Raw genomic sequence first — 17,655 nt, 5'->3', positions numbered from 1 at the left:
CAGTTGTTGCCATATAGCTCTTATGGACTAGTTGGGCTTTTGTTTCCTATATAACACAGGGCAGTTAACAAGATCTCTAGTATTCAAGTCACTTCTATGTTGGTAAATGTAAAAACCAGACCTATAGGTCAGGGCTAAGGAGTGGGCTAGTTAGTTCTTCAGCTACCTTCACTTTATACCTTTTTCTCATTGCAAAACAGTTAAGACTAAATTTGGCTTTCTCCATTATTTCAAAATGGAGCAGAAGCACGTAAGCTGTTTGAATTATGCCAAGGAAAACATACTAACTCAGAAAGATAAACACAAACAAACAAAAAAATTATTTGTACAACTTCTTTTTTCATTTTTGTATTGGAGTACAGTTTGATTTACAACGTTGTGTTAGTTTTCAGGTATACAACAAACTGATTTTGTTATGCATGTATGTATCTATATATCTATATATCTATATCTATTCTTTCTCAGATTCTTTTCCCACGTAGGTTATTACAGAATATTGAGTAGAGTTCCCTGTGCAATTGAGTAGGTCCTTGCCGATTGTCTATTTTATTTATAATAGTGTGTATATATTAATTCCAAACTCCTAATTTATCGCTCCCCTGTACAACTTAATAAGGGAAAGATCAGAGAATAATCAGTCGTGTCCTCGCCAGCATACAAACACTCCTTTTGGTCTTTAAAAGTAGAATGTTTATGTGAAGGAGATAAAAAGAGTCAGGAAAGATTTTAAATGATATTTTAGGAAAAGCTGGTTCCTATCTCTGTCCTTTCCAAAGAACCAAAGAGGTAGCTTACTTACTTGGCAAGTATGTAATTAATTCAGGAAGTGGTCATGACATTTTTTTACCTTAAAGAATGTTTAGGCTTTAGAGATGGAAATGTCTCACTTTCCCATCATAAGAAACTAAAAGAGGGACTTCCCTGGTGGTCCAGTGGTTAAGACTCCATGCTTCTGCTGCAGGGCATGTGGGTTCGATCCCTGGTCAGGGAACTAAGCTCCCGCGTGCTGTGTGGTGTGGCAGAAAAAAACCCAAAAACCAAAAACAAAAAGACAAAAAAAGAAACTAAAACAAATAGCATCATTTTAATCTTTTATAACCACAGAGATGGCAATAGGAGAATCTCTAAAAGGTCCTGAGATCATCTTCAGATTAGATCTGTGCTCAGACATAGAGACCTCTCTCAGGTCCATATTTTAGGAACCTTACCCTCATGGGTGCCTGGTGTGTAACACTTTCTGATTCGTTAATGAGTACTTCTACACGTGTTGCATGATAATGGAAGCTTAAAATAATTCCCGAAGACGTTTCAAAGTATCACCAGAATCATCAAGATAAAATCATGCTTACTATAGTGTTATCATTAAACACATATTAAAATTTTAATTCTCTCAAGATTAGTAATCTGAGTAATCTGCAGTTGATACATATACAGTAACACTCTATTAATAAGAATATTTAATTAAGCACAACAGCCCAGTGCTTGACCATATCAGATATTAGAGAATTTGAGAGTTCTTAAGAGTTCTGTTTAGCCCCGACTTCTGTCAGCCTCCCTCTCTCATGGGCTCTATTCATCAAAGCCTTAGGGTTGTGTAAACTCTCTATTCTAACTAAAATATATTCTGAGAAAATCTATTTTAAAAAGTCCTTTTCTTATTCCTCACCTGCTGCCATCACACACACATACACGCACACACGCACTCACTCATTCGATGAATTTTCCTTATTATAAATGTGTGGTCCAGCCTACCACCCCTTCTTGTTATGTTGACTTAGTAAAATGGTAGTAAATTCTGAGTATCTGGCTTAACAAAAAGCTCTTACTTTCTGATTCAACTTTGAGTGATCATCCATCCTGTTAGAAATACAATGCCTGTTCTTGAAATTAGCTGTTTATATAAATGCAGAAAGAATAATGTTGGAAATTACAGCTCTACTTACTCGTATTAGCTTATGTTTTTATATATTTTATAATTTATAACAAAAGTCTTTTCACATAGTAATATAACCAGATATAAGCTAGAAAAAGAAGTGGTTAACAAATGCTAAATCAGATTTAGACAGTAAATTGGGGAACCACAAGTGAATGGAAGTCTAGCTTATAGACTTCCCCCCTCTTTTTAAAGAATGTCTTAAATAACCTGCTCAGATATTTTTAAAAGCCATAATGTTTGCTTAACTATTTTAATTTAAAATAAAATAATCTTAAAATATTTCATACAGGTGTTTAATCAGGAAGGAGAATTCATGTTGAAGTTTGGCTCAAATGGAGAAGGAAATGGGCAGTTTAATGCTCCAACGGGTGTAGCAGTGGATTCAAATGGAAACATCATTGTAGCAGACTGGGGAAACAGCAGGATCCAGGTAGATTAAAATACGGATTTATTTGTTTAGAGTGATTGGTGTTTGTTGAAAGTGGAGAATCGTCTGTACCCCAGACTGGAATGTTTTCCATTTGTTCATTGATTAGGTAATTAGACTGTAAATAATCAAGGTAAAGAAGGTGGAGTAGAAAAAAGTCAACATATTACCAGAGTGAAACCCTCTAAATCAGGGATTCTTAGCGTGTATCCCACACACCCCAAAAGCATTTGTAGCTAGAATTTAAGAGATCCACTGAACAAAAATATTACATCATTATTTTGACTAACTTCTAACTGAAAATTATAATTTCCTTTAATTATGAATATAGGCAATAATCACAGTACTTATAGTGATACCTATAACTTTGTCACCAAGAGAAATTACAGAAATTTTCGTATTACCATCGTAGACGTCTCGAATTATCATTTATACTGATCACTACTTAAAAATTACAGTCATCATTACACCTATCGTTGTTCCTTGTTATTTAATGTGTTAATTTAAAAAGCACCCATATTACTATATCACAGTTCTGTAGCACTTTGATGACTCTATTTTAATATAATTGTTTTCCTGTATAATCCCATGTATTTTGTCCTATGCACTTAAAAACATTATTTTGCTAAATAACCCATGAGTCAAAGAGGACGTCTCAAGGAAAATTTAAAAATATATTGGAGTGAATGAAAATGCAAATATTGCATATCAGAGTTTGTGGAATGCAGCTAAAACATTGCCGAGAGGGAATTCTTTTCCTCCAGCTCTATTGAGATGTAATTGACATAGAACACTGTATAAGTTTAAGGTATACAGCATGTTGATTTGATACACTTATATATTTCAAAATCACATCACATAATTGCCATTTCTTTTTTTTGTGGTAAGAACACATGTACTCTCTTAGCAACTTTCCAGTACATAACACAGTATTATAACTATAATCAGCACCCTGTGCATTAGATGCCTGGGCCGTATTCATCTTCTAACTGGAAGTTTGTACACTTTGACCAATTTCTCCCCACTCCCTACCCTCTGGTAACCACCATGCTACCTGCAAGGGAAACTAATAACACTGAATACTTACATTATAAAGGAGAATATGTCTTTAATCAAGAACCCAATTTCCCACCTCAAGAAGCTAGGAGAAGGGGCTTCCCTGGTGGCGCAGTTGTTGAGAGTCCGCCTGCCGATGCAGGGGACACGGGTTCGTGCCCCGGTCCGGGAAGATCCCACATGCCGTGGAGCGGCTGGGTCCGTGAGCCATGGCCGCTGAGCCTGTGCGTCCAGAGCTTGTGCTCCACAACGTGAGAGGCCTGCGTATCGCAAAAAAAAGAAAAGAAGCTAGGAGAAGAGCAAAAACTGAAAGCAAGCTGAAGGGAGGAAATAGTGAAGATAGTATCAGAAATCATTTACATTCAAGAGGAGATCAATGAAACAGTTATTCTTTGAAAAGATTAGTAAAGCTGACAAACCTCTAGCAAGACCGACAAAGAAAAAAAGACAGAAAATGCTAGTATCACTACAGACCCTGCAGACATCAAAAGAATAGTAAGGAATTCTGCGAACAACTCTACACGCATCAGTTTGACAACTTAGATGAAATGGACCGATTTCTCAAAAAGTACAAACACCTCAACTAACCCAATATAAAGTAAATAAATTGAATAGCTCTACAGCTATTAAGGAAATTTAGTTCATAATTTAAAAACTCCCCCAAATGAAATCTCCAGACTCAGAAAGTTTCACTGGAGAATTCTACCAAATATTTAAAGAAGAGTTAGCACCAGTTCAGTTTCTTCTAGAAAATAGAAGACAGGGGAACACTTTACAGTTCACTTTCCAACTCAGCTTCTGATACCATGATACCAAAATCAGACTAAGACAGTACAAAAAAGAAAAATACAGGCCATATTCCTCATGATTATAGATGAGGAATATTTTAATATTCCTTAAAATGTTAGGAAATAGAATTCAACAATATGTGAAAATCTTTCCACGGCCAAGTGGGTTTTTTTCCAAGAACGCAAGGCTGATTCAGTATTTAAAAGTCAATGTAATAAAGGGAGAATTTTTAAAAAATCAATGTAATCCACCCCATTAAAAGGCCAAGGAATAAAAATAATATGATCATATCAATTCATGCAGAAAAAAGCATTTGGTAAGATTCAATACCTATTCATGATTTTTAAATCTCAGAAAACTAGGAATATACAGGAACTTTCTCAATTTGATAAAGAATGTCTGTGAAAACCTACTGCTAACACCATACTTAATGGTGAAAGAATGAAAACTTTTCCTCTAAGATCAGAAACAAGGCAAGGATGTTTGCTCTCACCATTCTTATTCAACATTAGTGCTGGAAGTTCTAACCAATACAATAAGGAAAGAAAGGGAAATAAGAAGATTACAAATTAGAAAGAAAGAAAGAAACTATCCCTATTTGGAGAGAACATGACTGTTTACATAAAAACATATCAAGGAATCTACAGAACAGTTCTTAGAACTAATAAGAGAGTTCAGCAAGGTCACAGGATACAAGATCAGCATATAAAACTCAATTGTATTTCTATATAGTAGCAACGAACACGTGGACACCAAAATTTTAAATACAATACCACTTAAAATTGCTGAAAAAATGGAAATATCTAGATATAATAACAAAGCATGTCTAGTATGTGTATCTGAAAGCTTACATGCTAGTGTAAAAAAGAAAAGAAGATCTAAATAAGTGGAGAGACATACTGTATTCGTGGATTGCAAGGCTCAAGAAAAAAGTCTGTTCTCCCCAAACTGACATACAGGTTTAACACAGAATCCCAGCAGGAATTCTTGTAGATATAGACAAGATTATCTTAAAATGTATGTGGAAAAGTAAAGGGACTAGAATAGCTAAAACAATTTTGAAAAAGAAGAGAGAGGAATCCCTCTACCTGAGTTCATGACTTGTTATATAGCTATTCTATAGCTGCAGTAATCAAGACTGTGTGGTATTAATGGAGGGATAGGCACATAGGTCAAGGGAACAGCATAGAGAATCCAGAAATAGACCCACACGTGTGCAGCCAACTGACTTTTTGACAAAGGTACAAAATTTTGCAATTTAATGGAGGAATGGTAACCTTTTCAACAAAAGGTGCTAGAACAATTAAGATCTCCATAAAGGAAAGAAAATGAACCCCATCTTATGTAAAAGTTAACTCAAAAAAGATTATAGATTTAAATGAAAAGTGTAAAACTATAAAACTTTTAGAAGGTTCTAAGAGAAAATCTTTGGGACATATGGCTTGCTAAAGAATTTTTAGACATGATACTGAGAGTATGATCCATAAAAAAACAAAGTCAATAAACTGGACTTTATCAAAATTAAAAACTTTTGTTCAGTGAAAGACTCTGTTAAGAGGACAAAAAGATAAGCAACAAACGGGGAGAAAATATTTATAAACCACACTATCTGACAGAGGACTTATGCCTGGAATATATAATGATTTTCAGAATTCGACATAAAAGAACCAAACAGTCCAATTAGAAAATGGGCAAAAGACATGAAGAGAAGTTTCACTGAGGAGGTTATAAACATGAAAAGACATTAGGGAAGTGCAAATTAAGACCATGATGAGTTACTACTACACACTTATTAGAATAGCTAAAATTAAAAATACTGATGATACCAAATGCTGGTGAGCAGGCAGAAAAATTAGATTTCTCATACATTGCTAGTGTGAATGTAAAATGACAGTCAGCCTTGAAAATAGTTTGGCAGGTTCTTAAAAAATTAAGTGTACACTTGCCATACAACTCAGTAATTGCACTCCTGGGTATTTATCCCAGAGAAATGAGAACTTAGGTCCGCAGAAAAACCTCTGCATTGTTGTTCATAGAAACTTTATTTGTTATAGCCAAAAACTGAAAATAACCAAGATGTCTTTCAGTAGGTTAATGGCCAAACAAACTGGTATATCCACACTGTGGAATAATACTCAGCAGTTAAAAGGAACAGAGTGATGACACCCTCAACAACTTAGATGCATGTCAAGGGCATCATGTTGAGTGAAAAAAAGCCACTTTCAAAAGATCACATGCTGTATGATTGCATTTAGGTAACATTCTCAAAATGACAGAATTATAGAGAAGGAAAACAGATAGTGGCTGGCAAGAGTTAGAGATGTTGGGAGAAGGGGAGTGGGTGTGACTATAAAGAGGCAGCATGAGGCAGATCTTCGTGATGATGGAATAGTTCTGCATGTTGGTTGCAGTGGCTACGTTAATCTATACTTGTGATAAAAGGTACAACTATACACACACATTCCAATGTCAGTTTGCTGGGTTTAATATTGTACTACAGGTATAGAAGATGTAACCATTGGGAGAAACTGGATGGAGAGTACGCAGAATCTCTCTGTACTATCTTTGCAACTTTCTTATGAATCTATAACTATTTCAAAATAAAAAGTGAACCAAAAAAGAGAGTAACAATAATTAATTCAAATATGTTTCCATGGTTTAGGAATAATGTATCTTGAATGGCATTTGGCATTTTGATTGGATATAAATAATAATAAAACTGGCTACATTCTGGAAAAAAAAACTATTAAAACACTATTTTGAGATGGGCTCTATAGTCTTTGTCAAACTACCAGAGGGGACTGTGACATAAAATTTTGATTTTCCTCTAAATTAAGAGCAAAGCTTTTCAGTCCTCACTGAAGAAAGACTTTTCTTTTCTCCCATGTCTCTTGTGTAGTCACCTGCATGTATCTAAACATGCATTTACAGACAGGGCAATTCATCCTCACCTGTGTGGGTCTGTGCAGTGCACCTGAGACCACAGGGTGCTCTGGGTAAATCTAGGAGCATTCTGATGTTACTGTGAGGACAGCAGCTGAGCAGTTGAATCTGATATATGTATCCACTTCTCAGGAAAAGGGTTGAGACTTTAAATGTAACACTGTATGCTTTAATTTCTCTAGTATATTTATCTTGCTTAATTATCCCTGTGGACCTCTACATTTGGAAGAGGCGTCTATATCTGATGGGAAGCCAGAAGCAGACAGGAAACGAAGTTCACAAAGCAGTTCTGTATCGGACCACAGATGCTAAGCTGTTTATATTGTGGCCCTCATCACACCTGCCTTTTGAAACACCTATGGGCCAACCAGAATGGTTGAAAGAAACCAGCCTGGGCCTGGGAAGGAGGAGTGTTCCTCTTATTTCCTCATAGCAGAAGCTTACAGACCAAAAAAGACCACTTTCTATCTAAATGTACTTGTTGAACCGTTGACTTCGTATAACTTACTCTTTTCTGAAAAGGAAAAAAGTAATTTCTGTTTTCTCGTTGCACATTGTGACTCAGGACATTCTTCTGTGGCCTAGTTGCTGATTTTTCTCTCTTATGATTGGGAATAAGCTTAGAATGAGAAATAAGGATCTTTTATTTTTCAGGCAGCATCCAGGGCCATTCCCCTCACATGTGACCACTGTAAGAGTATACGTGAGACCCTATGGCCAGTGGCACATTCCTTGTCAGTGACTGTGGGGCATAGAGAGTGAGGGGAGGGAGAGCAAGGTAAGTGGAGGGAGGGGTTTTCTGTGATAGTGACCTGAACAAACCTGGGGCGTTGCGCACATGCTTCTATACTAAAAACATTAGCATTAAGGGTTTTCTAACCCCTATTTCATCGTATTACTGTAACTTTTCCTATTATACTCTGACTTTATGTTTACAGGTTTTTGATGGAAGTGGATCGTTTTTGTCCTACATTAACACATCTGCTGACCCACTCTATGGCCCCCAAGGCCTGGCCCTAACTTCAGACGGCCACGTGGTGGTTGCAGACTCTGGAAACCACTGTTTCAAGGTGTATCGGTACTTACAGTAACAGTGGGCAACTGGACAACCCCTTACAAAGATCTTACACATAAACTGGAATGGATTTCTCAACGCAGGACCAGATTATACTAGACTTTTCATGCTAGAAGGAATCATCGGTGAACTTTCCAAGGTTATTTCTGAATGTAACGATTTCCTTAAAAACTGCATATCTGATTTCCATAATCCACATTTAGGGTTGAAAAAAAAATCTCTTCTACTGAATCTATAAAAACTGCAGAGTTTTACACCTGTGAACTATGGCTTATAGGACAGGGATTTATGTAGCTAAACTAATTTTGCAAATCAAATAAGCATTAAAAAGCAACTAGAATATGTAAAGGTATTTGTTAATCCTGTGAGTGGTAGCTTTTGCGCAGAGCTTCCAAAAACAAAACAAAAACGAAATCTGTTATAGTTATATACTTTATTTAACCTTGGTCACAAGACCCAGGGGATCTTCTAACCTCACTTTTACAGTAGGTATTACCCTTGTGACATTTTTTTGGTTATTAGTAGCTACATATAAATTACTTCGGGAAAAATGGAAACTGTCTTGCAAAATCCTCCCAGCTGGGATTAGCGAGCGTCTTGAGTTTAGCACTTAAAAAAATCAATGCAAATTTCCCATCCTTTCTGAGTTAGAGCAAAGATCTTCTTCATGTGTTCTTTTTATCTCTCCTGCTCACCCTGTATCAAAAAACAAAGTTCATTTTCAGGGAATCCTGAAATCCCTAATACTTTGAAAAGCATATTACACCAGCCCCATTAACTCCAGATTAATGCACTGGAATGTAATCAAGAAAAAGTCAGTCACATTTTCTGTGCCACGTTCTCACATGTGTCTCTCCTTTTCCACTTCACGAATGCGAAAGCTTTACCTCCTGCAAAATGTCAGCACATGTAGTAGGACACCAGTATCCTAGGACAGAGAGCCATAAGCAGCCCTTTGGAGGACTGATGGTGTCAACCAAAGGCATGTGATTGATCAATGGTTTCCTTTTAGAAACAAGTGTTACCAAAGTTGTGTTATCTCAAAAGCATTACAGGTAAGGGCATGTTATGGTTATTTATCATTGTCTAATGACTAGTAGAGGCATTAAAGGACTATATATACATGATTAGGGTAGGGTAGAATGTATCATATATAGATATATATAGCTGAATCTTTGGTGTATTGAAATAGGCAGCACTCTGAAAGACAGAAGCATCTTCAGCACATTCCTTAACTGCACAGTTTAAAGCCGTCCTAGTAGAGCAAGCCCTAAAGCAGATGTAATTTTTGCCATTTTCCAGGAATGCTTGTATTGGCTGACTTTTAGTCAGAAAATGGCCTTCTGTGCTTTCAAAAACAAAACAAAAAACAGGTCAAGAGAAAAAAAAGTTCAACTTGAGTTACATTTAACTTTAAGTATAAATGCATTTTGAAAAATGTTAAGAATAATTTAGTCAATCTAATACTGTAAAATAAGATGTGGTCTATTTCCACTGTTTAATTTTCTACTCAGTTCTACCAAACAGGATGTCATGTTTGGCATTTCCAGTAAGGACTTTGGGACCTTTTTCACTGAAAGCACCTTAGGACTGTACTATAAGAAAACATTTCCCACACGTATAACTATATGAATGTGATGTTTCTTGCTTATTAATTTATAATTCAGCCATTCTCTTATATAGGACTTTTTTAAATTTAGAAGGGAAATCTTCCAATTATCTATCAAATTTATTATGCCCAAATCAACCTCTGAAAAAAATTTTTTTCAGGAAGATTTACATTTAGGTTTAGTATTTTTTTAGTTAGGTAGAATTTTCAAAATATTTGAGACTGTCCATGATAAAGTTAAATAAATCAATGACATTTTTAGAATGTTAAACTAAGACACTGTTTCCTAATGTCAGTGAAATAAGTCTTTGAGTTTAAACATTCATATTTAATGAGCACTTACTGGGTGTCAGAGGCTATTCTAGGCACTGGGGATAAAGTAATGGATAAAACAGACAAAACTCCCTGCCCCCTTGGAGCTTACACTCTAGTGAGGGAATTTCATTTTACCGTTTATTAACATTCTGCATAAAAGATAAGCTAGACCCTTGATAACTTCTGGAATGTTTAAAAGGAAACTTTTTAAATTGGTTAAATGAATTTCAGTTTCTTTTCACAAGTAAAAATGGCTTTCTATGTAGATTCTGTCATAGGCCATTGATCTTAAGACTAGTTTACTTAAAGAGGTTTTTTTGCACATTTAAATTATACTTGTGAATTTAGAAATTAACCAGCCATCATACCATATGAGACTGGATATCTCGATAGTAGATTGAATACAAAGCTAATTTTTTTACATGTCAATATTGGAATGAAACTGGAATGAAAGAAGAGATACTTTGATTCAGACCTGTTCCACTGTCTGTTACTAAAACACATGCTATGGGCACTCCAGGAAACACTATATATCCCCAAAATATGTGTAATCATATATGTTAAAGTATAGATAACATTTCAAATTTGGATACGTATGTGCATTTACTGTATTAGTAAGCATATTTTAGGGGGAAAAGTGCTGCTGATAAGATACGAATAGAAAAGATTTAAGTGAAACTTTGTCACATTCTTTGAAAAATGGTTTCTAGTAAACTGAGAAGGATAGTAAAATAAGTGACTTTTTTTCTGGGCTACCATTATTGTTTGATTTCTCTTTGTCAAGTGTACAGAACCTGTCATACATTCATGATAAGTAGCACTGAAAAATTACCCATTCAGATTTCCCCTGGGCACTTATGGCAAAATGTTGCCAGTTAGAATGTAAAGGTAGGTGACAATGCATTCCCTCCCCGCTTATAGATATTAGTAACTGTATCTCTGACACAGACCTCCCCTGCTGGACACAGGGAGGTGAGTGGAGAGTCACATCACCACCTAGAAACACATGAATAAAAAGCCTTTATGACTGTTAGCCATTTTTAAAAAAATGGTTATTAGCATCTTGATCAAACTTTAATCTCTAGTAACTAAAGTCCCCAAGTTTCCTTCTTTTAATTTACTCTTTGACTAGATTTGAAGCAAATAAATACTAAGAGATCCATGCAACTAGAGCACACTTGATTCTACTACTAAATATACAAGGTATGTCCTAACAGAGTTAACTGGGAAAGCAGTACGCTAGCAAGTGTCTATGGATCCTTAACACTGAAGGGTTCACATAAATGCTTTGGTAATACCTATTGAGTTAATTGGAGAAAGTAGCAAATAAGCATCAGGTAATCTGCAGATTACTTCAGATGGGAAAAATCTTTATGTACATTTGGACTCTATCTTATCCTCCCTATTCACCAGCTTCTGAAAAAGGAGGAATATTTTTAGTATAATTTAAAAATAAGACATTTCAAGGTAGGGTAAAATTGAAGTTATTTGCTGCAAACATTGTCTAATTTTGCTTAAAATCAAAAGTCGTAATACTGTTGCATTCTGTAAATGTTGCAGGGTTTTAAACTTTAAAATTATTTTAATATTTTTGATAACTAGGAATCTAGCATTGCCATAAAGGAAACGAAGTGCCCATCAAAAATTTGGTATAAATAAATAATTTTTTTTGTTTTAAATGACAGTAAGCCACAAATCATGATGTTAATCTTAAACTTTCTGAAGATGAATTGTGTGGCAGTGATTGTGTGGTCTGTTTGTGGAGAATGTATGAAAGCTATTAATATTCTAAAACATGAATAAATTGGCTATGTTGTTCCAGTGAATGTACAGCACTTCCAGTAACTTTTGAAAGCAACACAGCCTTAAACTCAATGTTTTTGCTTTATGACATGGGAATGTTCTGTCATGAACAGAGTGTATTCTTAGAATTCTTTATATTATTCTCAATTCTATAGCCTTTCAATCCTATGTATGAGTATGAGGGGCTTTCACTTGCTTTGTTTTCTTTTTAAATTTTGTACATTCCACCTTTATAGGTCTGTTTCATATGTTTTGTGTATAGAACACTTAAGTCTTGCGCTCTCTGACATTGATACTGATATATTCTCATCATTTGTTCCTTTATGAATCAAAATGCTGACTGCCTATTTGAAGAAAAGAATGAATGCTGTGCATCAAAGTGTTTGTATGTTCATAGCTACCTATGTACCACAGTATTTTGGATGCTTTAGTCTACAATAAATCTTTAAATTAATTCTGTCTTGAAACATAGGAGAAACAAGATTCATGTGTATACCTTTACCATGCACAAAATCTCAAATCATCATAATAAAGTTTGTTTTCTCCATTTCCAGGATGAATGTTTATTTATTTAAACATTTAAGCTATTTATTGTCCTCTTTCTTAGTGAAGGAATAAATGAAGGTATGTTCTAGAATATGTGGAAGATATCAATACCTCAACCAAACTGTTTATACTAGGGAGAAAAAGTTTAGTTAATGGGATTGTTCTCGTAATTTCTCTTTCTGATAATTTGTTGTTGATATACAGAAATGCAACAGATTTCTATATATTAATTTTGTACCCTGCAAATTTACTGAATTAACTTATTCTAATATTAATTAGTTCTAATAGATTTTGGTGGCATCTTGAGGATTTTCTATGTATAGTATCATGTCATCTGCAGACAGTGACAGTTTTAATTACTTCTTTCCAATTTGGGTTCCTTTTATTCCTTTTTCTCCTCTGATTGCTGTGGCTAGGGCTTCCAATACTATGTTGAATAAAAGTGATCAGCGTGGGCATCCTTGTCTTATTCCTGATCTTAGAAGAAACGCTTTCAGCTTTTCATCGTGGAGTATGTTGAGTATACTGTTAGCTGTGGGCTTATTATATAGAGTCTTTAATATGTTGAGGTATATCCCCCTATACCCACTTTGTTGGGAGTTTTTATCATAAGTGGACGCTGAATTTTGTCATTGAAACATCCTTGCATCGCTGGGATAAATCCCACTTGATCATGGTATATGGTCCACTTAATGTACTGTTCAATTCAGTTTGAATTGAATATTTTGTTGAGGTTTTTTGCATCTATGTTCATCAGTGATATTGGCCTGTAATTTTCTTTTTTTTGATATCTTTGTCTGCTTTTGGTATCAGGGTGCTGCTGGCCTTGTAAAATGAGTTCAGAAGTGTTCCTCCTTCTGCAATTTTTTGGAATAGTTTAAGAAGAATAGATGTTAACTCTTCTCTAAATGTCTGGTGGAAGTCTCCTGTGAAGCCATCTGGTCCTGGGCTTGTAATGCTATAAACTTCCCTCTTAGAACTGCTTTTGTTGCATCCCATAGATTTTGGATTGTTGTGTTTTCATTTTCATTTGTCTCTAGGTATTTTTAAATTTCTTCTTTGATTTCTTCAGTGATCCGTTGGTCATTTAGTAGCATATTTAGCCTCCACCTTTTGTGTTTTTGCAGTTTTTTTCTTGCAGTTTCTAGTCTCATAGCATTGTGGTCAGAAAAGATGCTTGATATGATATCAATGTTGTTCAATTTACAGAGGCTTGTTTTTTGGCCAGAATGTCATCGGTCCTGGAGAATATTCCATGTGTATTTGAAAAGGAGATGTATTCTGTTGCTTTTGGATGGAATGTTCTATGTTTATCTAGTAAGTCCATCTGGTCTAATGTGTTATTTAAGGCCAGTATTTCCTTATTTATTTCTGTCTGGATGATCTGCCCATTGATGTAAGTGAGAAATGAAAAGTCCCCTACTATTATTTACTGTCAGTTTCTCCCTAATGTCTGTATGCTTTATGTATTTAGGTGGTCCTATGTTGGGTGCATATATATTTACAATTGTTATATCTTCTTCTTGGATTGATCTTTTGATCATTATGTAATCCTTCTTTGTCTCTTGTAACAGTCTTTGTTTTAAAGTCTATTTTATCTGGTACTAGTAAGGCAACTCTGGCTTGCTTTTGATCTACATTTGCATGGAATACCTTTTTCCATGCCCTCACTTTCAATCTGTGTGTGTCTTTAGATCTGAAGTGAGTCTCTTGTGTGCAGCATATATACAGGTCTTGTTTTTGTATCCATTCAACCACTCTATATCTTTTTTAAAAAATTTATTTATTTTGGTTGCACCGGGTCTTAGTTGTGGCTCGCAGGCTCCTTAGTTGCGGCACACGTGCTCCTTAGTTGCGGCTCACGGGCTCCTTAGTTGTGGCATATGAACTCTTAGTTGCGGCACGAATGTGGGATCTAGTTCTCTGACCAGGGATTGAACCCGTGACCCCTGCATTGGAAGGCAGATTCTTAACCACTGTGCCACCAGGGAAGTCCCCACTCTATGTCTTTTGATTAGAGCATTTAGTCCATTTACACTTTAAGTAATTGTTGACATGTATGTAAATCCTTATTGCCATTTTCTTAATTGGTTTGGGGATGTTTTTGTAGTTCTTTTTTGTTCCTTTCTTCTTCTTTTGTTCTCTTCCCTTAAGATTTGATGACTATACTTAGAGTTTGGATTTCTTTCTCTTTTGTGTGTGTATGTGTAATAGATTTTTGGTTTGTGGCTACCATGAGGTTTATATATAGCAATCTATAAATAGATAGATGATTATTTTAAGTTGCTGCTCTCTTAATTTCAAACACATTTTAACAACTCTACGCTTTTACTCTCCTCCCCTCATGATTACTGTTTTTGACATCATATTTTACATCTGTTTGTTTCGTGTATCCCTTAACTGCGTAATTTGGATATAGATGATTTTACTGCTTTTGTCTTTGAACCCTGCCAGCTTTGTACATGGTTGATTTACTACCTTTACTGTATGTTTGTCTTTACCAATGAGATTTTTCCTTTCATAATCGTCATATTTCTAGTTGTGGCCTTTTTTGCTTAGAGAAGTCTCTTTCACATTTCTTGTAAAGCTCGTTTGCTGGTGCTGAACTCTTTTAACTTTTGCTTGTGGGTAAAACTTTTGATTTCTCCATCAAATCTGAATTGAGAGCCTTGGCAGTTACTCTTGGTAGTAGGTTTTTCCATTTCATCACTTTAAATATATTGTGCCGCTCCTGGCCTGCAGAGTTTCTGCTGAAAAGTCAGCTGATAGCCTTATGGGAGTTCCCTTGTGTGTAGCTTGTTGCTTTTCCCTTGTTGCTTTTAATATTCTCTCTTTATCTTTTCATTTTAATTACAAAGTGTCTTAGTGTGATCCTCTTTGGGACTTTCTGTGCTTCCTGGACTTGGATGTCTGTTTCTTGTCCCAAGTTAGGGCATTTTTCAGCTATTATGTCTTCAAATATGTTCTCTGCCCCTTCCTCTCTTCTTCTGGGACTCCTGTAATGTGAATGTTAGTACCTTGATGTTGTCCCAGAAGTCTCTTAAACTGTCCTCATTTCTTTCCATTCTTTTTTTCTATTCATCTTTATTGATATCCACTACTCTGTCTTCCATCTCACTGATCCATTCTTCTGTATCATTTGGTCTATTGTTAATTCCTTCTAATGCATTTTAAAATTTCAGTTATTGTATTCTTCATCTCTGTTTGGTTGTTCTGTATATTTTCTAACTCTTTGTTAAACACTTCTAACTTCTCATTCTGTGCATCCATTCTTCCCTCCAGTTCTTTGATCATTAGCTATCATTAGCTTGAACTCTTTCTAGGGTAGATTGCCTATCTCCAGGGTTTTATCTTGTTCCTTCATTTGGAACGTGATCTTCTGTTGCCTCATTTTGCCTCACTTCCTTTTTTATTTCTATCTAGCTGGTAGGTTGGTTATGTTTCCACACCTTGGAGAAGCGGCCTTTTCAAGAAGTCCTATGCATCCCAGCAGCGCACTCCCCTCTGGTCACCAGAGCTATAAGCTCTAGGGGTGCCCCCTACATGGGCTGCGTGGGTCCTTCTGTTGTGGTGGACTGACTATTGTGGGTGGTCTGGTAGGTGTAGCTGGCCCTGGGTCAGTTGGTTGCCAGGCCCTGCCTTGTGTGGAGGCTGCCAGCCACTGGTTGATGGGGCTGGGTCATGAGGTGGCTGGCTTTGGAATCTTGGGGGGCCCTGGGGATAGCACTGGCTCACTGTTGGACAGAGTTGTGACCCAAGAGACTCTGGGGCTGGTGCCTGAGCACTGGTGGGTGAGCCAGGTCCTGGGGTCTGGCTGTAGGATCCAGGGGTCCTGGAGCTGGTGTTGGACCACTGGTGGGTGGAACCAGTTCTTGACACAACTGGCTGTGGGGTCTGGGGTATTCCAAAGCTTGTGTTGGCCTGCTGGTGGTCAGGGCTGGGTTCTGTCATGGCAGGCTGCGTGGCTGTAGTTGTCCTAGGGCTGGTGTCCCTCCTCTGGTGGGTGTTGCTGGTCTGAAGGCTAGAGGAGGCTTACTGGTGGGTGGACCCAGAGCCCAGCAGATTCTGAGGCTGGTGTCTGCCTACGGGTGGGCAGGCTTGGTCCTAGGGTTCTCTGGCTGCAGGGCCCTGGGGATCCCAGGTCTAATGCCTGTATACTGGTGTGTGGTGCTGGGTCCTGGGCCTTCTGGTGGGCAAGGCCATGGCCAGGGATGGCTCAGAGATTCTTTTTTTAAGATACTCAGTATTTACTACTGCCTTTGGGAAATACATTGACTTTTTTTTTTTAATGTTATTTTATTTATTTATTTATTTTTGGCTGTGTTGGGTCTTTGTTGCTGTGTGCTGGCTTTCTCTAGTTGCGCCTAGCGGGGGGCTACTCTTTCTTGTGGTGCACAGGCTTCTCATTGCGGTGGCTTCTCTTGTGGAGCATGGGCTCTAGGCATGCAGGCTTCAGTAGTTGTGGCACGTGGCTCAGTATTTGTGGCACACGGGCTCTAGAGCGCAGGCTCAGTAGTTGTGGCACACGGGCTTAGTTGCTCCGTGGCATGTGGGATCTTCCTGGACCAGGGCTCGAACCCATGTCCCCTGTGTTGGCCGGTGAATTCTTAACCACTGTGCCACCAGGGAAGTCCCACTCAGGGATTCTTAAGATTGTCTATCTGCTGGTCTGTGGGGCTGTGTCCCTGCCAGTTAGTTGCTTGGCCTTTGTTGTCCCAGTACTAGTGCCTCCAAGCTGGTGGGTGGTGGCGGGGCTGGGTGGCTGGTGGCTGGTGGCGGGGCTGGGTGGCTGGTGGGTGATGGCGGGGCTGGGTGGCTGGTGGGTGGTGGCGGGGCTGGGTGTTGAGACTAATAAGCTAGAGGGAGGATTCCAAAATGGCACTTGCCAGCACCATTGTCTTTTTGGTAGAACAGGTTCCCCAAAATGGCTGACCCCAGTGTCTGTGTCTCCAGGCTGAGCTCCAGCTGCCTCCTGCCTCTCCAGGAGGCTCTCCAAGATCAGCAGGTGGATCTGACCCAGGCTCCTTTCAAATTACTGCTTCTTCCATGGGTCCTGGAGTGTGTGAGATTTTGTGTGCCCCCTTTGAGAGTGGAGTTTCTATTTCCCTCAGCCCTCTGGGTCCCTCAGAAGTAAAGCCTGCTGGCCTTCAAGACCA

At 37.5% G+C, this 17,655-nt stretch overlaps 1 protein-coding gene across 16 annotated transcripts in view; it reads left to right on the top strand.

Moving 5' to 3' along the window:
• The window catches only part of TRIM2 (tripartite motif containing 2), a 171,179-nt gene extending 158,679 nt beyond the window's left edge, over positions 1–12,500 (top strand). For 15 of the 16 annotated variants that reach the window (XM_067736628.1, XM_067736625.1, XM_067736624.1 and 12 more), the window contains 2 exons: positions 2,226–2,366; positions 8,090–12,500. In XM_067736628.1, the coding sequence (XP_067592729.1) occupies positions 2,226–2,366; positions 8,090–8,242 (294 nt within the window). In that variant the 3' untranslated portion in view covers positions 8,243–12,500. Of the gene's footprint in view, positions 1–2,225; positions 2,367–8,089 lie in introns of those variants that run through there. The other variant, XM_067736635.1, reaches the window with a different exon arrangement.
• The last annotated feature ends 5,155 nt before the right edge of the window (positions 12,501–17,655 follow it).

The sequence above is a fragment of the Pseudorca crassidens genome, chromosome 4 (genome assembly GCF_039906515.1).
Source record: "Pseudorca crassidens isolate mPseCra1 chromosome 4, mPseCra1.hap1, whole genome shotgun sequence".
In the NCBI taxonomy this organism is placed as follows: Eukaryota; Metazoa; Chordata; class Mammalia; order Artiodactyla; family Delphinidae; genus Pseudorca; species Pseudorca crassidens.
The sequence above is the reverse complement of the archived record's forward strand: the minus strand, read 5'-3'. Positions and strand labels throughout refer to the sequence as shown.